A 24,595-nucleotide genomic window follows, 5' to 3' on the forward strand; every position below is an offset into this window, starting at 1 on the left:
ACGTTGTCACAGTGTTGAAACGTAATTCCACAAAAAAGTTGTGACAACATTATCTGACAACATTGTGACAACATAATGGTACCCTCTAGAATCCTCATAAGGTAGCAAGCTCCAAGTAACTAGCATAGCTACGTAAATAGTCTCATGACTGAGCTTATTTACACAGAGGTTCATTTTACTTTCCTGCCTGTGTCTATTTTGACATGTTGCTTATGTGTTAGCCATCAGTGCCTCACTGTAAACCAGTAAATCAGAGCAGTGTTCATCAAATTATTCATGACCCCCCAAGAAAGGAAAACGGCTTGTTTCATTCTAAGGCCAAATCACAGGGTTGTAAATAGGCATGTAAAGCCATATCCAGACATTTTTCACCCCTAACCAATCACATACCTTATATGCAGACACCAGAGAACAAGTTATGCTGAATAAGTGCATTCTATAGCACATTTGAGCGTATTAATTGTCCAGGCTCAGCTCAAACCCACCTCTCATATCCTGTCCATTTTCTCATTCCAGACGTCCTGTGGGGCTGTGAGGTGCGAGACAGGAATAGAACCTGGTGGACAGAAAATAGGTTTTGGTTGCTTGGTGACGGCACACAGCATTCAATTTTTGGGGCTAGCTTTTTTCTACAACCGTGGATAACAAATGACACAAACAAACCATAAGATAGAGAACAATAGAGGTGCTTTTGCTAGTGATGGAGGAGATTCATCACAACAAGTGTGACCACAGAGTGGAGCAGAGCTCCTGCATGTTTTGCACTGATGAAGCACTAATTTCAGCATTACACAGGAGAACAACTAAACAACTCAACAACTAAATGCAGCCTAATATACTTGTTTTTAGTGTTTCAAAGAAATGTGCAGGGATAGTTTTCCACATTTCCAAATTTTAGTCTGGTCAGGCTTATCATGATCCAAGTAATCACAAACACATTCAGTGATGTTGAGGTCTGGACTCTGCGACACATTCTTTCAGGCTCATAGTGTTGAGTTGTCTTCTCACAGTGGAAGGATGGACAGAAACACCTGTAGATTTTCTCAGATCTGAATCAAGAGTGGAGTTTGATTTTCTCCTCTCTCTCAAAGATGAAAGCTTTAAGTGCTGTTTATCTGATGGTGACAGTTTTGGTGGGCTACCAGGTCAGTTGCAGTATCTCAGGGGAGATGATGTTCCACTCTGAGATATCTCATGAATCTGTCCAGGATTTGCAATTTGCCTCTTCACATTATGGGCCCTATACTGCTGAAGTTTGGCTGAAGTTAAAGTTGATGGGAATGTGGGCTGCAGGATGAGGGGGCTCCCCTGCTCTCTGACCCTGAAAGAGTAGAGTTAAATACAGAGAGGAAGCCAAAGTTCCACTGCCTGCACTCATATCTGGATGAGAAAGCCTTGTGGGTGCAGATGTGGCAGACGTTTGTGGGCGATAGTGCCGCCTGAGCTCTGAGACGTTTTAGAGTCAGTGTGTCTGGCTGAACTATGAAGGGATCTCTGCGGCTAAACAATTCACTCACTCTCATTCAATTAAATTCACCAGTTAACATGACCATTAATTATTTTTTCAATGACACAGCAGTACTAAAGGCACTTAAAGACAAGCTACAGATATCAAATAAAGCAAAAAACTATACCATTTGCATATGTAGTGTAGTCTATCTAGTAATCTGGTAAACTGTATGTATATTTTTTCAGCAAAGAAGAAAAAGGGGGAGTTCATCATTTAAAATACACTAAAAATTATTTTTAACCAAATCTTAATTAAATTATGGAAAGAGTTTCCACACAATTATTTGACTTTCTTTCAAAATGTAACATTCTGGTTTTTCCAAGAGACCAAGGACACTGGGTGCTATATTAAAGTCCTTATATGACTGTGATGACAGGAAAGAGGAACCTTGTTGGTTGTAGAACCGGCTCAAACACAAGAACTACCACAAGAATGACCAGGAACTACAAAAACTAGGAAGAATGATTTAAATCGAGGACAGTGCAACACAGGGAGCTGAACTGAATGGGGAACATTTCTCTCTACAGGAAACAAAAAACACCTGAAGATAATAATGAAGGAGAAGAGCAACAGAAAGGAAACCGGTGGAGGAAGTGCCAAATAAGGAAACAGGGAGGAGTGAGGGCAGAGACACAAGCTAAACATGGACGAAGGAGGAGCCAAGGGTGGACAAAAGAACATAAACAAATACATATGGAGAGAAGAACAACAGGAAAACAGGTATAGAAAGGAACACAAGGAAGTAAGGAGTAAGCTGGGCATAACGTTGGGGCAAACAAAGGTCATTTTTTATGTCCAACATAATTTACTAAAATTGGCTTTACTTAATCAGCTATCATATATCACAACAGACTACGCTACATTTTAATACATTGATTCAACTCAGACGCCCAGTTAATATGAAATCATTAAAAACTTCATCTAAAGCAAACTAACTGAGCAATGCGGCATACATGCTATCTTAAGTAGAACAGGCCTAATTTACACTGATCAGACATAACATTATGACCACCTTCTTGTTTCTACTCATTGTCCATTTTATCAGCTCCACTTACTGTATAGGTGCACTTAGTAGTTCTACAATTACAGACTGTAGTCCATCTGTTTCTCTGCATACTTTGTTAGCCCCCTTTTACCCTGTTCTTCAGTGGTCAGGACCCCCATGGACCCTCACAGAGTGGTGGATCATTCTCAGCACTGCAGTAACACTGACGTGGTGGTGGTGTGTTAGTGTGTGTTGTGCTGGTATGAGTGGATCAGACACAGCAGTGCTGCTGGAGTTTTCAAACACTGTGTCCACTCACTGTCCACTCTATCATACACTCCTACCTTGTCAGTCCACCTTGTAGATGTAAAGTCAGAGACGATAGCTCATCTGCTGCTGCACAGTTTGTGTTGGTCATCCTCTATTCCTTCATCAGTGGTCACAGGACGCTGTTGTCTGGATATTTTTGGTTGGTGGACTATTCTCAGTCCAGCAGTGACACTGAGGTGTTTAAAAACTCCGGCAGCACTGCTGTGTCTGATCCACTCAGACCAGCGCAACACACACTAACACACCACCACCACGTCAGTGTTACTGCAGTGCTGAGAATGATCCACCACCCAAATAGTACCTGCTCTGTGAGGGTCCATGGGGTCCTGACCACTGAAGAACAGGGTAAAAGGGGGCTAACAAAGTATGCAGAGAAACAGATGGACTACAGTCTGTAATTGTAGAACTACAAAGTACACCTATATTGTAAGTGGAGCTGATAAAATGGACGATGAGCGTAGAAACAAGTTGGGTCAATTTAATTAATATCAACTTGATTTAATTTCACCGCCCAATGACCACTGTGATAGGCTTCAGCACCCCCCACGACCCAGAAGGAAAAGCAGCTTAGACAATGTGTGAGTGGGGGGGGGGCGTGATTTGATTTCTTAACATGTACAAGAGCCGATTCTGTGTTTTTTGAGTGTAATCTTTGTCCATCTACTACCATAGTTCAATGGCAATAAGTAAGTTATTACTTAGTATTAGTAGTTCCCAGTAGTTATTACTAAGTTCGTCAGCATATTCTTACCTGAAAATGTTACCAAAGTGTTGCTTTCAATTTGCATTGTTTATTTACAAGTTTCCAGTCTTGCGATGGCCTGCTTACTTTCATACGTTTTTGCTCCTTACATACTCTATGTTTAAAGCATCGACTGTAGATCTATTGTTAGCTCTCTCATGTATGACCTAATAATGCCAAGACACACATCTGGTCAAGAAATAACACAGCAGACAACTTGTCAATTACTCACTGTCCCCAAAAATGGGTGAACTATGTACAATTAAAGCTGATATTTTATACATCATATTATCTGGACTAGAGAGTGAAGTAACTGTCTACATTAAAAATGTCTTTAAAAAGGCATTAAAAACATAAAAAAGCATAAAAACATTAAAAATGTTGCAGTTGTTTTCTCTGGTCTTTGCATGTACAGCTGATGACAAGCAGCACTAACTCTGCAAAGAGAAAAGTCTCACTGTGCTGATTGCAGCTGTGACTAAAGGTTAGTGTGGTGTGAACCCTCTTTGATTGGCCTGAGGGTGTTCTTTTGTTAAAAAAAGTCCTGAGATCAATGTAATGTAATGCAACCAGACAGCCTGACATGCTTTAGAAAAGAGACTTTAGATGCATTCATTAAAACAGATTAAAGACATCTGTTCATTATAAGCATAAGTAATGAACTGGTCTCTGGGTTGTCTTCCAGCATTATGTAGGACAGAAATTAAACATGTTTTCCTTTCTATCGCTTGTCATAATATAAGCTGATTTCAGAAAAGCTGGTAAGCAATAACTGTTTGCTATTCTAATTCTAATGTCTCACCTTTAGAATATGGTGCCCTTTAAAATGTAACAGTGTAGTCTTGAAGGTTAAATCAGAGAATAAAAAGCTACGTGATCCAACAACTGTGCACTGAAAGGTCAGATATGTCCAATAACTGTCACCCAAGCAGCATAATTAACATATTTTTGAATGCAGCTTGACAGTCAAGCCAATAAAATGGAACAAATAATAACAATAAGAATAAATCCAACAACAGTTACACATCCATTATTTTCTGCTTTATTCTGTGAGCACAGATAACGGCACACATATGTAGACCCAAATTGCTAAAAAGAATTAAACCTGTTGTCACATTAATTCATTAAATGACTGTTCCTCCAACTCTGCGGTGAAACTGTTCCATTAATTCAATGATCATTGTGTCTTTGTTTTGTTCTTTCAGTTTTCTCTCTCAAACACCAAAGATGGCTTGTAAAGCACTGGTATTGTGAACTATTCCTAGTTCTAAAAGCCTTTACTATTTAGGACAGGCCATTTCTGTGTTCCAGACTTTATGGCTCTCAAACTAATGTTGTTTATCTCCCATCCTAGACAGGCTTTTTGTAGGATAGATGAAGTTGCCTTGGTAACCCCATGCAATGTTCCTCTGGCTGTGAGTCAGTTATTTCTGCTCAAAGCCACATATTCAGTGATAGAGAATGAGCTGCTTCATACATTTCATCTCAGGGAATCTAAATACAGTTATTTAGTGTGAATATTTTATTGCTCTCTGTTATTAACTGTAACACAAGGAATGAGACGATCATTATAAAGCAGGAATGGAGGGGACAGTGCATTTGGTGAAAAGCAAGAGTAAAAGTACGAGGTAAGAATAATGCAGCTGAGAATTTAATTAGCAATCAGTAGAATTTGCATGAATCTTAAGAGAACTTCCCAGCTACTGGACAGAAGAAGTCCACAAAGTTTGAGTGGACTTGCTTGAAAACAGGGCCAAACATGTCTTATAGACCTTAGCTTTTATAGTAAATGACAACTTTACAGTAGAAGGAATAAACATCAAAAGGTTGTAGGTACAAGATTTTGTGCCGACAGTGACAACATTGTGGTGACGGCCACTCAGCCAATCAGGAGCTGGCATCGCAGAGAGCCGCGCAAAGGGGCTCATGGAAGGTGTGCCTCCGTTAGAAAGGGACTACTTATGCAGTGCTGCTGTTCGTCTACTTAAAGGCATGTGTGTGTGTTTCATGTGTGTTGTTGCGTTGGTGTGTGTTAAGTAAGAATAGAAACTTTTCAGTAAAGTGCACAAAACGTAGTGTAAATTTTATTAGTTGTATTATTAGCTGTTTAAGTGTTTGTAAATGAGGGAACTGATTAAGCAATTAGGATGTGAGACTTCAGCTATAAATCACACAGATTAGCGCTGTAACACATTCAGTTTGGGACAGCAGTTCTGTCCCAACAGTGTTTTTAAAGGCATGATACAAGCAGATAGTGCTGCACCTTATAGATATGAAGGCATCACTCATGTCTGAGTCATTACTTACAGCACTTATTACTTTCCAAAGTAGGCCTGCTGGGTCGACCCCAGATGACTCTACAGCGAGGATGCTGGAGCTGTTTTTACTATATTCTTCAGCAGGGGGCGCTACTACGGAGAGGTCGATTGTTCACTCGTTCACTCGTTCACTCGTGATTCTCCTGGCTCCTCATTTTTCATACTATAGTACTGATACGGAGCAAAACAGCCTCTGGACTCTGAAGAGATTCTCTCCTTCAGTTTGGTCATCTGATCAGCTGATCTAGAACGCCACGAATTGCTGATGTATAAGGCGAATAGATATATTTATATGTTAGGATCTGAAAACTATTTTATGATTATTATTATTATTACTCTTTCCACTTTTCTCTATTCCCTTATAGAGATTAAATGCAGCTCACTTAAGGTGGAAGTAAAACTTAAGGCTAAAACTGGCACAAGATATTCTCTGCAACTGCCCACTGATGTATTAACTACAGCTTAGACATGGAGATAAGACTTACAGGAAGCTTATGGAAAGCTATTTTTGACCTAACCTCTACAGATTTTACATTTTTACATTTTACCCCTCTACAGATTTTACATTTTACACCTCTACAGATTGTACAGATACTGTAGCCCAGAGAAATATGCAGCTGTGCATAGTACAGTCTCAACATGTATTTGTGGATTCAGTGATGAACAGTGTTTATTGGCAGCGGTTTGTCAAAGTATTCCTGAGCCCATGTAGTGTTATCAGCACAGAAGCATGCAGTGGCGTCTGAGAGATCAAAGGTCACGGGCTTTCATTTGCAGTTTTGGTTGAGCGTTGAACGTTCAAGAATGTTGTTCTTGAATAGCTAGATTATTTGTTTGTTTATAGAGGATGAGGCCTTCTGGGTGCTCTTTTTGTAGCCACATCACCTGCTTAAGGTGTTTTTTGAACATTTTACAACATTCCTAGTCTTAATTTGCTGCATCCCAACCTATTTTTGGAATTTAAGTACCTTTTTTAAATAAAGCCGTCTTCATAGCCTGCATCAGGAAAAGATCACTGTATAAGCAAGTTACTAAATATGCAGCGTTCATCTAGATTAAGAACAATTTAACCAGAATGAAGGATGTAGGATGGTTTGGCGTTTTTATACAAAGTAATGAAAGGCAAAATGAGGTGAATATAAAGAGTGTAAAGGACAGCAGGGGGCAGCCTTAACTGTAACAATGTTATATTAGAAAACCACACTGAGTTATCATTTTGATTTCCTGCTATTTCTTGCCCTCGTCTCTTTCACATGCATATTGATTTGTTCTCTCTTTCAAACACACATTTATTCCTTGCACAAGAGACATTCATGTAGGCACTGATCTGACTAGCTTTAAATTTAAGGGTCAATAAAGGGTTTTTCATTGCTCTCATCTTTTCCATTGCTTTAATACATTCTTTTCTACCTTCCGGTTGATGGAACTGTTTTTTCCTAGAATTACCCAGGTGCTTTACACACACGTACACATATCTCAGACCTTAAAGCACTTATTTCCTTTAAGGAACAAGCCACTCTTATCAATCGTAAAGCTACAAAGCAGAGGGCACCTAGTGGAAGAATGTCACCTTCCTGAATTTCCTACTAGGTTACGGAAAGTGACAGCTCACGATAAATAAGTCTGCTACTTTGATAACACATCTGTGATGAGTTCCAGGCATTCTTCACATTTACACAAGAAGGAAATGCCAACATTTTAAGACACACAGAGCTTTTCAGAGCCTAAGGCCTATTCTAAGGACCAAAGTCCAAAGTTTATTTTTCCATCAAATAACTGTGACTATAAAAACTGTGACTGGCTTCCTAGTTTCACTTTCGTATTAGTTACTGAACAATACGCTTGAGTTTAATACATGAATAATAACTTTAAGGGTCAAGGAGTCAAGATGTGACGTAAGATTTCAGAGAAGGAGAACTACATTGCGAATGGATTTGGTTATAGAGACACAAGAGCTTGATAAGTGGCTTTCTTCAAATCTTACTTTCCTGGCATATCATAACTTATTATTCCTGAAACACAGGGTCACCAAGCATCTCTCAGCTAGATGAAAGTTTTCTCTAGATGATAGTTGGGGGTGGTGGGAGGAGGAGCTGAAATATATTATCTGTTAATATTCCTCCCCCACCCCCTACTGGTGCACGGTGATGCAATCAAAAGATGTTTTAGAGGTGGGCAAAAGTGATTACAAGAATTTGATCCTGTAGAGCAGTGGTTCTCAAACTGGTCCGCAGAGTCCACCATATTCTTGCTTAAACCCAACTCACAACACAGAGATGAAATGAAGGAAAAATGTGGACCATCTGCTGGACCTTGAGGTCCGGGTTAAAAACTACTGCTGTAGAGGGCAACTTGGGAAAGAAAAAAAAGAATTAACAGACACACCATGAGCCTCTAAATGAGGTTCCTGAATTCCTAGAACAGGGGAGATGTTAGATTAGGGTTGGAGCTAAACTCTCTAAGAGGAGGTGCCGGATTCACGAAAGCTTTCCTTAGAAAAAACTTGTGAAGGTTCTTAAGACAAATCTTCATTGTTTTCTTATTATGCTACGTTGCATTTTACCATGTACCGTAAACGACCAGAGATACATCCTGAATTTGTATTAACTGTTATTTCCATTATTTAGTTTAATAACTAAATAAATAAATAACTAAATAACTATCAGAGGACAGCAAAACGGAGGTAAAACACAACAACTACGGTAATGGTGGAAGAAACAGCCAACAGGAAAAAATATCCTCATTGGAAAGTATGATTAAATATGGTGGGATGGAAAAGGATGGGCAGGAGTAGAAGAGACAGCGTCTGTGATCAATTTAGACGCTCACCTTGTCAACTCTTACAGCCTAAGACAAGTGTGAGGCTGTCGTAAGGTTAAGCAAACATTTTAAGAACAATACCACCTGTTCTTAAAATTATTCTTAAGAGTTAAGAAAAAACACACATTTAAGAAGATTTTCTTTCTTAAGACCCGTTTGTGAATCCGGCCCCCAGGATGGGCATCCCTGTCCTAGATGAAAAATTCAAACAGCCCCCTACAGGCAGGATCAAACACATTAGGCTGATCCTCAGTCCACATTTACTTTTAGAATAAAGAGCGCGAGGCTGTGCGCTGTAACTCCGCACTCAACTCCTAACCTGCAACCTAGCGAAGGATTAGCAGGCCAGGATGGCGTGGCTGTTGTTTGTTTCACAAATAGACTGAGCAGTGCCTGACCGATTAGCTCTCACGCCGTCCGGCTCAGGAGAAGGCTGAAGTCTAATCCGTCCTCAAGTATTTTGTCGCTGCTTTTCCTACATCCATTCTTTCTCCTGCCACAATATCTGTTGTTCGCACCAAAAATCCATCTCTCGGAGTGGTAGAAAAGACAAGAGACAGTTTTTAACCAATTCATATATATACACACATATATATATATATATGTGTATTTTTTTCCTGAAAATTAGTATCTAACAATGATATGATTGATTACATTCAACTTTGAGCCCTTTCAACATTTTAAATGAATATTAAAATGACAAGACTGACAGATGAAAAGGGGTGGAAACAAAAAAACAAAAAAAAACAAAAAAAAACACTGAGAAAACAACCAAAATTCACCCAAAAATGAGGGAATTACATTAGACTTGAAGGGTTCAAATTAAATAAACAAGGGAAAAAAGGCTGATAAACACAAAGTCAAGTTTTTTTGCCCCTGTGCTTAAGTCACAGCCCATCTGGCCATGTGCACTTGTTGAATGCACCACCACAGGCTGATGTTATGGGAGAGATGTACTGGCAGAGTAAAGGCCAGTTTCCCAGATCCAGATTAAGCCTAAAACTAGACTAAGAAAGATTTCCAAAGGTAACTCATCATGTCTGGGAAACCAACCCTAAGTGTTTCAAATGCAGTAGCCAGACAGCCCAGTGAAAGCATAATTACATCACCTCTACTGTAGCATCAAACGGACGTGCTGACCTGACTGAGTGCTTAAAGTAAGAAATACAGCCCAAGCGTAACTCGTCTTCAGCGCATGAGTCTGTGGTGGGGAATCCAACAGATACACTCATTCTCAGGTGTGTTCTGCTCCGGCTCCCAAAGAGCCTGATTAGTAATCGATAAGAGAGACTTTCCTCTGCAGCGACTAGTCTGGGTGCCCTCATCCCAGCTAACAGAAGGAATAAAGTGCTGGTAGCTGATCCAGAAGTGTTCAGGAAACACCCACACAAATGCAGAAAGAGCTGCAAGTCAATACTAGTCCCCAAAAGGAAATAACAAAAAAACAAAAAAAAGAAACAAAAGAAACTGTACAAAATTTACAACAGGCAGGATTCAATTTTTCATATCAAAGGGGGCTGAGAAAAAAACAAAAAACACTGGACAGACATGTGGCAATGTAGTTCCTAAAGTCCAATGTTATTCAAAAGTAAAATTAGATTATTACCTTTGAGATCAAGTACAGAAACTCATTTCTAAATAACTCATTTACATATAATCTGAAAAAGACAAAAAATTGATCACACTGCTCAACCTTATATGAACATCATGAGAAAACACATGCCATTTTAAATTGCATATTAATTATTCAGTTCACTTGATTTCCCTTTTGAATGTCAGTTTCATAAAGGTTCCTGTAAATGTAATGAATACAAACACAGCAAACCTGCCCAACAAATCAAGCCAGTGTCCTTACTGAGATGCAAAGTTTTCAAGGCTGGGAAAAGCAGATTCGTCTTGTAAGTCTCACTTGAACACCACACTGCACACATTAGCATAGCTAGATCGTAACAGTCTTACATTAGTAATGAAACACTTTCACCTGAAATTCCGAGTGTTAGTGCATTGAGTCATGTGTGATTCAAATGTAGAACAAGTCAAGGCTGTGTGGAGGTTACTTCCTCATAATGCTCTGCATCTCAATTCCCATTCTGAGACTTGTAGGAATGACCGCCACAGCCACGTGTGTAGCCATGGTAACACAAAGTCCCTCATCCAATAAGGATTCAGGGGAAAGGGGAGGACGGCTTTAGCCCCTGTTGACAGACAGTGCCCAGTTCTGCTAAGCAACACAAAAGCTCAGCGCTGAGCCAGGATTCAGACTAGAAGTCGGACTGTAGCCACGCAGTGGGGAACCAACAGGATCTTTTAAGCCTGCAATCTTAGGACATCACTGCAAAAGTAAAAACAATGGACTGCGCATGGAGAAATGGCTAAATCTATATTGTTCACCAGCTCTACCAGTTAGTTCGCAAAGATGTGTCGGACCTGACGATGGAGGCAGACTTCTCTGATCACTGATAAGCTGCAAAAATAGCTTTCTTAAGTTCAGTCATTTTCTACAGAAAAATATTTAAGAAGGCACTACGGCAATCAAGGCCTTTGTCCAATTACGTTGTGGTGTTGACTATCTATTTTCCACGTTATATACATTTAAGAACTTGATTACAACTCAAAAAGCTTCTCACCGATTTGTCACTAGCAAAAATTTGACGCATCAACTGACCAAATAGATAAAGTTAAAAAGTTTTACATACAGACCTACCAAAATATGCATACTTTTCTTATTGGTTTGTTATCTCCGCTGTGTAAAACGCGGGTCCTGATAAGGGTACATCTAGAAAAATACTGTTACAAATCTACACAACAGGAACCAGACAGTTTTACCTGAAAGATTTTGCAGTCAGCATACAGACACAGCTGAACTTAATCGTCCCTGCAGAAACAGCAGCATCGTAGCAGACACATGCTCCACTTATAGATTCATTAATAACAAAAAGAAAAAGGAAATAGGGAAAAAGACAATAAAAGCACCTATACATAGAGTATACACAGAGGCTGGAATTAGCAATGAAGGTTAATATCTTAATGCAGTGGTTCTAAAATGGTCCTCAGGGACCCCCACACAGCCCACATTTTTAATGTATCCCTGCGTATTGCAGTTAGATTGGAGCAAAAAATCTGGACCATCTCAGAGTCCCTGAGGAGCGGTTTGAGAACCACTGTCTTAATGCATTCATTTTTTTCCTGTAGTGGGCTGTCAAAGAGGTGTCAAATGGTGTCTGCAAAGGGCAGGACGCTCACCCTGCGAGTAATGTTTAGTTATATGCAGAACCTCAGGATTCCTACTGCGCATTTTATCCATGTGCACATGGTGTGAATACATTCAGAGTGTGTTTACTATGCTACTTCATCGGTACTGTTACCTAAAGAGTAAAATCATGGCAAAAGATTGTAGAATCTTTGCTAATTTCAAACCTTTCCATGGAAAATGAGATACTAAAGCACATGGGACTCTAAACAAGAAGATCATAGTCCTAAAAGAGCAAAAGGCAGGTTCACCGCCCTCAGTCACTGCTATCGTCTTCATCCTCGTCATCAGAGATGCTGGGGCCGAATTTGCTGCTAGGTGGTAGGAGGCTGTAGGAGTTCGAGCGGACTGGTAGGGTGGCCCCTGTGGAGAGCTGCTCGTAACAGAACTCGCACACACGGACCGGTTTGGACGACTGGCTGGGCAGCAGGAACTTTTTCTCGGAGCAGGGCCCGCACACCACGAAGCCGCACTTTCTGCAGTGGTGGCGCCTGCTGACGGGGGTAAACTTCACCTTCTGGCAGCGCATACAGACGGACGCCTCCGAGTCCGGCACCCACACTGCCGCATGCTCGCCGGTGGGCGACTTGCCGCTCTTTTCCAGCAGATCCGACACGCACTTACTGATGTGGCTCATCCACTCTGACTTCTCCGTGGCTGTAGCGGCGTACACCGCAAAAGACTTGGTGGGGGTTTTGATGAGCCAGCCGTTGCGCAGATCTCCCTCATCCGCCACCGTGTCTATGGTGACACTTTCCAGCGGGATGATGTGCTGCTTGTTGTACTTTTTTTTCTGGATGACGATGTTGCCGTACACCAGGATGTCGTTAAAGAGGAAGAACTGGCGCGCTTTGGGCTTTTTGCGGCACAGTTTGGTGAGCACGCCCTCTCCAATGAGCACGCGGCCTGGGATGGCCAGTGGCTGACCGGCCGTGCCGAAGCAGCTCTCCACTACCGCAATGCGCTTGGAGTTGGCCTCGCTGTTTGCCAAGCGGTCCACCATCTTTCAGTAACCTGGAAAACAGAGATCATAGAAAAAAGGACAAATAAGTCTCAGAACTTGGATGTGTCAGGTACTGATGACTCCTGACCTCCAATGCAGAGACATTAGATATGTGCCAGTTTAAAAAAAAAATACCACGATAATTTTATCACCTTTTATCACCGTTTATGATATCATGATATTGCACTATTTTTAAAAAAGTAATTTTATTTTTAATAAAAATAAAATTTTATACATGTTCCAAATGCTTTTTTAAAATATCAGTATATGTCTGCAATATTTACAAAAAAAAATCATTAAAAAATTGCAAATAGTGATACTCACTGTGTATCACTATTCAGAGTTTGGACAGGAGTTGAGAACTCCAGCACTGAGATCCTTACCAAAAACTGTCCAGGTGCTCCAACATAAAGTACAGCATGGAAGAAACTAGTACCACGGAAACAGCCATTCTGCGCTGTATCATTCAATTATCATGAACATGCCACAGGTGAAAATTTTAAAGTCATGGGGTGTGTTTTTTGAGCTACTTTTAAAATGTACTCTGAAAGTCAAAAAGATTGACTGCAGGGAGAAGAAAATGAATTATCTAGTTAGTGGCGGGACCCTCAAGGGTACACAAAGGGTAATTTGGGAACATAATTGTACCACAATCCATTGCAATTATATTCTTTAAGATGACTCCACATACCCTGTCACAAATTCACTCCACATACTTCCTCTCAGAAAAACATATTTAAGGTTTAGAATCGGACTAAAGGTACATTTTCTTCGTAATGAAAAATGCAGCTGCACAGTACCTTTTTTTTGTGTGACAGCGTGTCATGACGTCTAGCAGCAGTATTTGGACAAGATTTAATGAAGCCTAAACCCATACTCAAGAAAAGTTTTGTTACTTCAGTGAACTTCAGTGAACAGTAAAAGTACTTAAAAACGAATTTAAGTACAAAAAATAATAAGCAACTAAAGATTCTTTTTCTCATAAGTTTACCACAAAACCACATTGTGGATTTTTATACAGCACTGTGCAAAAATTTTAGGCGGCCATGAAAATTGTTGAAAATTAGATGGCTGTTTTTGCCAGTTATGAATATATAGATTAAAGTAAAACAGAACACAGAATAATACTTTTCACTGCACTCCAGTCATATCATGGATTTGTTAAATTCCATCAGCAGCAGACTTCATTTACTTTAATGAAGAACTGATTAGATAAACTAGGGCTGAATCTCAAGTGACTCCCCAATTCCTATTTAGTGCATTTTGTGAATTTTGCTTCTTCATACAAATAGTGCAGTATGGCTGAATCCCAAACGGTTCTTTGTTAGACAGCATGCACTGTTTGGGAGCAGGAGCTATTATTTTAAGACCTTTGTTGAACATAGGTTGAGACTCAGTCTAGGCATTGGGTTGTAACTGTAACTGTAATACCGGACTTCCTCAAAGAGAGACTTGAAAATGGTTAATCTAACACAAAATCACTTTGTGTATGAGTATTTGTTCTATGGTGTTTTTTTCTAAATGAATAAATACCACCTAATTACATAGAATTTGCATAGTATTGTATACACAACTTATAGCCTGTTTCTTTTGCAAATGAACACTTAAATTTTAGGGTAGTTTCAGCTTCTGGTCGGCAGGTTTTAAACACACTATGGGCTGGAGAATTTTTGCTGGACATGGCAACCCTGAGTACTACTATAGTTTGAGACTACAAACGACATGCAGACATGCTTGTAATAAACTTTCGGGTAAGCTTTTTTTTCTGCTTTGTTTTCTCCATATATTTAAACCTAATGCTGAACTACTCGACCTGCCTGCGAGCTCATTTGCATAGCCAAAAAGCTTAGGTTAAGTTGGAGATGCTTTCATACCTTTTACTGTATATACACAGAGTTTGTGAGTGCAAACTTAAGTGTATTTGTGGGACAGAGCATTTTGTTTCATCCCTAAGTTGGGTGGAACACGACTTTTCACCTTTCTGATCAGATTCTCTTCTGGGACCGCATCACGTGATCGAGCGTGAGCGTGTAGTAGGAGTTTGTGAAAGCAGAGCTGCTCTCAGGTGAAAATGCAGCTTGTTTGACTAAATCACAGTGATGGTATTTACTGTGTTATAACATCATGGTATACTGAATATGGGCTCACGTCTATGGGACATACAGTGTACATATAAGGTATAAAATGCATGAAATGTACTGAAGCTAACATTACAGTGCATATATACAAATAAACGTTCATGAAAAAAAAACCTTCTTTGAGACCCATTTAACTTTTTTAAAGCATGTTGGCTGTTATAAATCCTGAGCTTCATAAGCCTGCATACAAATTTAGTTTTAAATATCAGCATCCAAAAATTCTACATTTTCTTCTATGCATGAATGAGTTCATTGCTGATACATGAATGCACAGGTAAATCTTCCTTTATGCTCATGTCTATGAAGTCTTCCTTTTCTTTTCTTGTAAATCTCAGAATATCAACAAAATGCAATAGAGTCAACACACTAGACTTTATCTATGCACTTGAAGGAAAGTCAAGAGCGATAATTCTTTATCTACTGCGATAAAAACCTAGAAGTAGCATTCAGAATACTAGGAAACGATACTTCTTGCATTCCAACAGCTTCATGTATTACATTTTGTGAACACTGTCGATCTCTGAGGAAACTGAGCAGTTACAGAGCAATCTTTCAAATTGCATAACTGAGTTTCTCATGATCTGTGGAGAGATTTCATCCTCTAAGTATTCACTACTGGTAATAAAAATGAATGAAATAAAAGCTAACACACACAAATAGCGAAATGCTTGTTTGTGATGGAGGGATGGATACACAAAACTAATTTGAGCTTTAAACATGTCAGCTGCATGAGGAGGCTAAAGCTTCACAAACATCCTCTTTCTAGTCTCTCAACATTTATAGATAACCACTCAGCTTGCTACACAACTTTGTGGACATCCACCGAATCAGCACATCGTTCCACAAAAGAGAACGAATCAAGCAGCTGTGGAAGCTGTAAACACGTCATATATATAAATGCACACCATAAACACACAAGCCAGCTGAGAAAGAGGCAGATGTGAAAACCTGCTGCACCAGACAGCAGAAAAGCAGATAGCAATTATCTGATCCCTCTTGAAATGTAGCCCACAAATCACTCACTGATGAAAGCTTTGGACAGCACTGAAGTTTTACCAAGCATATCATTAAACAGTAATATTCAGCTTTGGGCAATATGGCAAAAATGTAACATCACAGTTCTTGAAGATATCTTCACGATACATGATACAAGGCTTCACAATCTTTCTTTTTATCTGAAGCTGTTTAGGCAGAAAACTAAGGAAATAAACCAACAAACGAGAGAGCCATCTTTTTAAACACTGTTACAACCACAGTTTGGCATTTTGAGTCTTAATTCATTTTGCAGGGTTTTACACGGTCTTGTATGTATGTGTATATTAGCATGTAGGGCTGAAATATTAATCATTTTATATCAAAATTGCAGTTTAAAGTGCAATTTTCAAACCACAAGAGCTGCAGTTTTAATTATAGCCCTAATTATCAACCATATTATCTTTAGTTTGAAGTAATAACACGGAGCTGGTGAACTGCCTGCAAATAGAAGTTAGATCAATCAAAAGCAACCAAACACTCGTGTGCTGTGTACATGACAACTAGAGGATGTGCATTTTGATGAACAGATATCTAGTAAACAAACCACAGAGAAGGAAAAAAACAAAAATGTGTAAAAACAGACTTCAACCAAAATTGGCACAGGGCTGTGGGCTTACGTTTTAGATGGTAGCACTGAGAGTTTGAAAACATTTTTACTATTTTTTTTTTTTTTATAAATAGTTAAGAGAAAGCAGTAGTTTTCATATCGAGTAACAGAAGCTGCCTCCTCAGAGGAGCTAATGAGCTAAAGTGCATCAGTACAATGATAAGGATTCATCATTTACATGAGGTCTTTTCTCTTTAGTGAAAGATGAAGCTTCTCTCTCCATGATGTATATCACTGCTGTTGGAAGAAAACCTTGTATCTCCATTTTTTGTTTTTTTCAGTTTTTGACATAATTTAAAAATGGCTGTTGCCCTTTACACTGTGTGTAAATTTAATGAAAAATGGACCAAAAGAAACGACCCAAAATGATTTGGAAAAAAGTCTGGTTCCATTGACTTCTATTAAAAGTAAAGTAGGTTTTTTCCTTCTCCTGTAAAGTTGTCATTTTGGAGATACGGGATTTTCTCCGAAAACAGTGATATGTTTTCACTGTTTATGGCTCTAGCTAGCATCAATAAGTGTAGTTAGCCTAAACAGCAGAAAAACGTGCCAAAGCCAGCTGCGTTATCTCTGCCTTTTCAGTCACGTTATTAACAACACATCATCGCCTGTGTGCTTCAAAACTATCACTTTTACAATCCTGTTAAAACGTAAAATCAGCACTTCCCTGCATTGTTAGCCTTCTAATTTGCTCAGTCTTCCTGAGATAGAACAGTATACAAAAACAGGCACCTTGAATGGTTAACCAAGTACTTGAGTACTTGTGCACATCCCCAGTAACAGGCAGTACTTGGCAGCGTTCAAGCTTCAAGCCAGAAAAAGTGGATATTCTCAGCCAAAACAACAGACCTGGACCTTAATTTATAGGCAACAATTGTAATTTGAATGGCAGCAACAACGCTGGTCAGAAAAATCACAATTAACTAAATTATCTTCCTCAAATCATTCATCCCTACTAGCTTGTTGGTCTCAGCAAGAGTTTTTTTTTTAATCCTGTGGTTCTGTGCTCTATATGTGTGTGCGTCATCAACTAATGCTAAAGGTGAACGCCTTTCTTAGGATAACCCCCCTGCAGAGAAGGAACTTAATGAACAACCACAACATCTGACTCAACCACCCCCACCTTCACACCTACACACATGCATGTAGGTTTGTTCCATGCACTGCTTGATGATGGAGTGGAAATGTTTCCCCTGTTTCAGAGGCCAGGCAGTCCTCATTACAGCTCTGATAACTGTGTTATTTATCTGAGTAGACTAATACATTACTGGAGAGCCTGCAAACCAGATGTTAATAAATCATTTCATTCCTTCATTCTGCTCCATCAGCTTCAGGAAAGATGGTTCTAAACAAGCTTTATAGGAACAAAATGAAGACCATGAGGCATTCGTTCAAAGACAGCAAAATTAATACTCAATCAGCATTTCACCGACGTGAAGCCTTCAGCAACTGCAGGCACAAGCATTAAAGATCTCTTGAAGCTGCCTTTCATTAATACATAGCACTGTGCCAAAGTCAGAGACCACTATTCATTTATTTACTGTTAAAACAGTCAGTTAAGTACAAGTTATTCATTTTGTGGAGATATTTCTGAGAAGTTAATCCACTTGCATAAAGAAGGGGAAAGACAGGAGCTTCCAAACCTTGCTTTGAAAAAAACTGTTAAAAGAAACAACCCAGAAACAACCGTGCAAGGCCTAGTAGACCACCGAAACTGTGACCATCAGATAAACAGCACTTACAACTTTCATCTTTGAGAGAGAGGAGAAAATCAAGCTCCACTCTTGCTTTAGATCTGAAAAAATTAAGAGGTGTTTTTATCTATTTTCCCCACTGTGAGAAGACAACTCAAAAAGAGACCAACTACTGAAAAAACCTACATGAAAACCTATATTATACTGCTCTTTTCCCACTGACACTGAAAAATGAAGAACTTTATTAGCTGTTTTACCTGGACATTAAATAAACAAAGGGTGGTCTCTGTCGTTTACACAGTTCTCTAGATAGACAATATAATAAGTTTTGATATAATGAGATTAGTAAGTAGTGTTGACAAAAGACTAAAAAAACAAAAACGTTCAAACACAAGCTGGCTCATGTCCAGGTTCCCTTTATTTAACCTTTCAAGTGAGTAATACTTCCGTATCAAATGCAAATAAAGCTCATTTATGGATATCTGTTATTTTTGAACTGTAAATAAACAACTTTTTTGACACGATTGCACATTACAGATTTTGATACAGAATGTTTGAAAGAGGTGGGAAAAAGCAGAGAAACAATTATTGTAAAAAGGTTATTTTTCAGATTTAAAAAAAAAAGGGAAAAATATATATTCACTGAACAAACTCAGCCATGTATAGCTCAGGACAAGGGAACGATGCTGACTTTTTCAATCTATAACACCTTACCTCTACCAAGACAGGGCAACTGTGCAGCTCACTTGGAAAAACAAGACATGTGGTGACAAGAAACCCCACTACAAGGTTGTCCTTGTGACTCACTTCCTTCTCTATAAAGAAATGAAAGTATCACACAGTATACCACTTAGGAGCAACAGAACTGGACAAAATGACCAAATACACCGCTATTGTGATATGGTAATCATATATTCATGGCATTTATGAAGTCATCTAAAAACTGAAGTCTAAAAAAGTGACAAAAATTGTGTATGAGAAAAAAAAAACGTAGGAGAAATTATGTTTTTATTTCAGCACCAATACATTTCCACCACACATTAAGTTAAAAATGCATTTTAAATCGGACCCCTAGAACGAAATGTCTATTTAAGATAACCTGTATAAATAACCTGAAAATACATGCACAACTAAAAAAATTATGAGTATCCTCATTACATATAATTGTATACCCTACCCTTCATTTGACAAGCATTGATTGTTGTGGCCAAAAGTCTATTAACTTTTAAGAGGTAATTTACTACATTTACATACCAAATACTTACAGCAGCATTACTGAAGAGTTAGCATCTATCTCATTCCGTTTCCTTCCACATACAATACTACATAAAGACTTCTGGTCTAAGTCTCTCAATAAGGAAGACTTCAGAGCTGCTTTCAGTGCATTCCACTGAAGGTTTTCACAACTACTGTCCTTTTCATGCAAATAAGATTACAACACAGAAAGAGCTACATTACAGATAGGACACCACCCCCGAAACAGAAGAAGCAGAAGTGGAACTGGCTTTTACATCACAACTGCACTACAGAGATTCAAACTCTTCAATGAGGTCGTTTGTTTCCTATGTTTCTTTGTACACCTAAAATAAAAAAAAAACAAAAAAAACAGGTGAGATACTAATACAGTGCACTGCCTATATTATCTATTTTAAAGTGTTAGGAAAAGCCCTGGGCTTAAACACACTGTTCAAATACCTACAGGCAGTTCTGAGACGACATGCATTTCTAAAGGTGTTAGACAATCTATTAATCTGAGAAAAAAAGCCATTGACTGAAAACAAGGCTGAAAATCAACCCCTTAGACACACTGATGCCGCTTTTGGAAGCACCAGTACTACAAGCACTCAATGAGTCTATTTACACTTTGCCATATCATTCACATCAGGATAGTGCTCAATTTAGATTTATCCACATTCCATTAACACTCTGACGCATAAATGTGTCTTGGTTAGACATAGAGAATGACTGCACATGATTTGACATGATTTGCACCCATGCTGTTTTTCTAGGAAATATGTAAATATGAAATGACACAAGGGGCTACAGAAATGTTATTTTCAGTTAAACATTGAAAAGGGGGAAACCGGCTTCATATTTTAGAAGGCAGCTGGAGCCGTTTTATGTAGACTCTTTGCTGTCAGTGTTAAGTTCACTAGTGAAAGAGCTCTGTGGCTGAGAGTCAGTAGGGATGGACTGGCCCAAAGCAGACATTTTTCTTCTACATATCTGCAGATGCCAATATATAAACATTTCTAAAATGTAGAACATTTCTAGATTAGCACTACAGGGAAACATAACACATATTTCTGTAGAGTAACTAATGTGGTAAAAGTAGTGAGCTGTATGGCCAAAAATGAATACCACTGTAAAATTAAATATCTGACTGTTTTGGCATATACATATAATTTTTTTTCAAACCATTTTAGATGCTTAAGTAAACCTATTCTTGTATGTTCTCATTGGCTTATCATTCTGGGATGTCCCTTAACATTTAAATAAGATGTTTTTATGACCAAAAAAGTTGGGACTGTATTTGAAATGCTAATAAAAATTGAAAACAGTGATCAGTAAATTCTGTTTGACCTGTGTTAAACTGAAAACAGTACAAAAAAACCTTTATGTTTCACTGTTTTTTGTAAAAATAGGTTAATTCAAAATTTACAACCTGCAACAGGTTTCAAAAAAGTTGGCACAGGAGCATACCACTGTGTTACATTACCTTTTCTTTTAATGTCCCTTAATAATCGTTTTGGTACTGAAAACACAAACTGATCCAGTTTTGAAAGCATAATTTTTTGACAGTTATTCAGCTGTGCAACTGTGCAGGGCTTTGTTGTCGAGAGGCCAGTCTAGCACCTGCACTCTCTGATAACGCAGCCATGCTATGGTAACACATGCAGAATGTGTCTTGCCGCTGTCATGCTGAAATAAGCAGGGCCCTTGAAAAAGACGTCATCTAAAAGGCTGCATAGGTTGCTCCAAAATGAGTTTAGCATGAATGGTGCTTCCACAGATAAGAAAGAAGTCACCCACTAAGACCCCCCCAGTACTGTGACAGACCCTGGCTCTTCAACTTTACAATAGTAAAAATCTAGACGGTTCTTTGCTTCCATAGCTCAGAGAACACAGCATCCTTTATTTTCATAAACAATCTGAAAGGTTGACTTGTCAGACCACAACAGCTGTTTCCACTGTGCATGAGTCGATTTCAGACGAGCTTGAGCCCATAAAATTCAGCAGCGTGACTAGACATTGCTGACATATGACAGTCATTACATGCATTTGTGGATGCAGCAATGGATGATTTTTCAAAATATTCCCAGGCTCATGTGGCGAGATCCATCACAGAAGCATGACTGTTTCTAATGCAGTTCTAATTCATTTGTGATTTTCGGCCTTCATGCATGAAAATTTGTCTGGATTCCCTGAATCTTTTGATGATATTATGCACTAAAGAGGGCGAAATACCTAAAATCTTTGCAATCTCTGGCTCAGGAATGTTCTTTTTAAACTGTCAGATTTTTTGCTGATGTATTTTTGGCAAAGTGGTGAGTCTCCACCCATCCTTGCTGACTAAGGTCTAGTCCTTTCCTTAAATGCTCCTTTTATAGCACCTGTTTAACAAGATTTTGTGAAAATTTCACGACGTTCTACTTTTTTCAGAACTTGTTGCAAGTATCAATTTCATAATGAGCATGTATGTATAAACAACACTGAACTTTAAAACCTAAAACATTACACATCTTTCTTCAAGCCATAAAAATTAAAAGCAGATATATTTGGGGTTTATAGCCCAAACAGTATTTAATGCTTTGAGAAACTACTAATTGTATTCCTATATATTTCAACAGAAAAGCACTTTATTCTTTGGCACGGTTAAACAGGAATTCTTTAAATTAGCAAAAATTACACATCTTGTCTTTGTAGTCGTTCTGTTTAAATACAGGTCAAGGTATATTTATAAATCAAATAAAAATAAAAATAGTAAAAATAAATAAATAAATAAATAAAAACTCAATAATATATAGATAAACCTCAACCAACACTGCTTTCAAACACAAGCCCTGCAGGCTATTTGTTGTCTAATGTCTTAATTTCTAAAAGGTTGGCTTCTCGTTTGGTAGCTTTTTGTTGGTAGATTTTTCATTCCACCTTAAATGAAGCAGCACTTACAATCTGGCACCTGTACAGGTGCCTGAATGTAACTGATGCACCATTTAAGATGGAACGGGAAATTAAAATGAGAAGCAAACTTCAGCTCTGTGGAATTTCTCAAGTCATTTCTCATATGTCCGTCCCGTATACTTGTGTCTCCGACCGTCAGACACTGATAGAATTTGGAAAATATTACAGTCATTCACACTGTTAATGCCAGCTGGTCCACAGCTTGCTGCACACACAAACCCAGAGGATGATGTCTGATGCAGCTGATCGAGGTGACAAGAGTAAACAAAAGTCCCATACTAGGTTGTTACCCCAAAAAACAGGCCATTCCTTTATGCCCGCTACCTCGAGAACAAAGTGGACTTCTTTAGGTGCAACAGACTAGACAGCGGGAACAGACTGAAAGACTGCTGCATTTTCGTTTTAATTTGAAACCTGACAAACATCCTTGGCTCAGCTGTTCGGGTAAACAGGCGAACATTAGCATGGTTTGCACCGTTTGTACGTCACATTAACTGCTCTAACTTATGGCATAGCAGTACAGCTGTTATGTCAAAACTCATACCTGAGGAAAATGTAGACACTTGAACACAGGATAGTGATATAAGTGCTTTCACTTCACAGTAGTGACTAGCTAACTAGCTTCCAAATGCAGCGTTAAACATTTTATTTTTATATGTGATAAACTGGAAATTCATTTTTCCTCTGTTGGGCCTCATACCCCATTTGGAAGATTACATATGACGTTTGAAGAAACAGATACATTTACACTCAATTTCATGTGCAATGTATGTCAAACCACCTTCTGAACTGATTACGCACCAATCCATGTGGAATGCTGCATTTACACTTGGCCTTTAACAATCGGACAGCAATCTGATCATCTGCATGAAGCAGCTAAGTGTAAAAAGGCTCCAAGTCTAACCTAAAGCACATTCTAAGAGACCTAACAGGGCTTTCCCGTGCCATAGGCATTAGACTAATTTTCATAATTGCTTAGTGCAAACTCTTCCTATAGACAAAACAGACAGGTCTGAAAGCAAGCTTTGTTAGTCAAAACCTGTGGCATAATTTGGATGCGTAAAGTTTTGTTAACCTTTAGTCTTTGCCAAACACTCCTTCAGAAGGCCTAAAAGATAAAAAAGATAAAAGTACTATAGAGCAGGTTCTATATGAATCCAGTGTTTCCCCAGGGTCAAATTTATGTATTGCCCAGCTTGGATGAGATCCAGACATGGGATGTAACTGACAGGCTAAAGTTTACTTCCCAGTATTCAGTTTTCATTTTGTATGTGTTCAGGTTTTATTTTTTGTCAACAATAAAATTCTCAGTCTATATTCAAATGTGAAGACGAAGGAGCAGCGTCTAGCTCCAGTGTCTGATCACAGTATACTGTCATCAGAGAACTGCTTGGTCCTTAAAGAAACAGCTTCTTCTGCAAAATAAATATCGTTTGGGTTGATTATATTCAAACAGTTTTGTTTTTCCCCTGATTAGAGATTAACACAAGACTCAAACGTGATGTTCAATATTTGCTGTTTTATTGACAAGAGAGACAGCAAGAGCCCTCTGTGTTGGAAGTTTGCAAATTCAAGCTATCAATTTCTTATGGCTTTCTTTAACCCATAAAAATTAAAAGCAGATATATTTGGGGTTTTATGATGAAATAATAATATAATACTGAAGGGACGTAGATTATCAACTATAATCAAATTCGAATCTTTTTAACGTAGAATAATTTTCTTAAGAATGTATTTCTAACACCTAGAAATAGGCTAACATTCTTTAGCTTTTGTGTCTGTGTGAGGCCCGTGACGTTCCTTTGAGAAGGAGGCTGTGACATGAGATACGAACTTGTTTATGTCCATCTCCAATCTATCCTACCAGATATGGCAATCGCCTGCAGTACAAGAGTAGAACTGGGTTTTTCCATCTTTGTATAACTGGGTGAAAGGTGACCAATTGACCATTTGGGACATTTTAGGCAGAAGAGGGACA

General features: G+C 38.7%; 1 protein-coding gene across 2 annotated transcripts in view; it reads right to left on the minus strand.

Moving 5' to 3' along the window:
• Nucleotides 1-4,593: 4,593 nt before the first annotated feature.
• plekhf2 (pleckstrin homology domain containing, family F (with FYVE domain) member 2) overlaps nucleotides 4,594-24,595 on the minus strand; it is a 36,218-nt gene continuing 16,216 nt past the window's right edge. Inside the window, exons 1-2 of one of the 2 annotated variants that reach the window (XM_036590365.1) lie at nucleotides 19,698-19,818; nucleotides 4,594-12,969 (exon numbers count right to left, since the gene is read on the minus strand). In XM_036590365.1, coding sequence (XP_036446258.1) covers nucleotides 12,212-12,958 — 747 coding nt within the window. In that variant the 5' untranslated portion in view covers nucleotides 12,959-12,969; nucleotides 19,698-19,818 and the 3' untranslated portion in view covers nucleotides 4,594-12,211. Of the gene's footprint in view, nucleotides 12,970-19,697; nucleotides 19,819-24,595 lie in introns of those variants that run through there. The other variant, XM_036590356.1, reaches the window with a different exon arrangement.

This window comes from Colossoma macropomum, unplaced genomic scaffold, assembly GCF_904425465.1.
Source record: "Colossoma macropomum unplaced genomic scaffold, Colossoma_macropomum, whole genome shotgun sequence".
Lineage (NCBI taxonomy): Eukaryota > Metazoa > Chordata > Actinopteri > Characiformes > Serrasalmidae > Colossoma > Colossoma macropomum.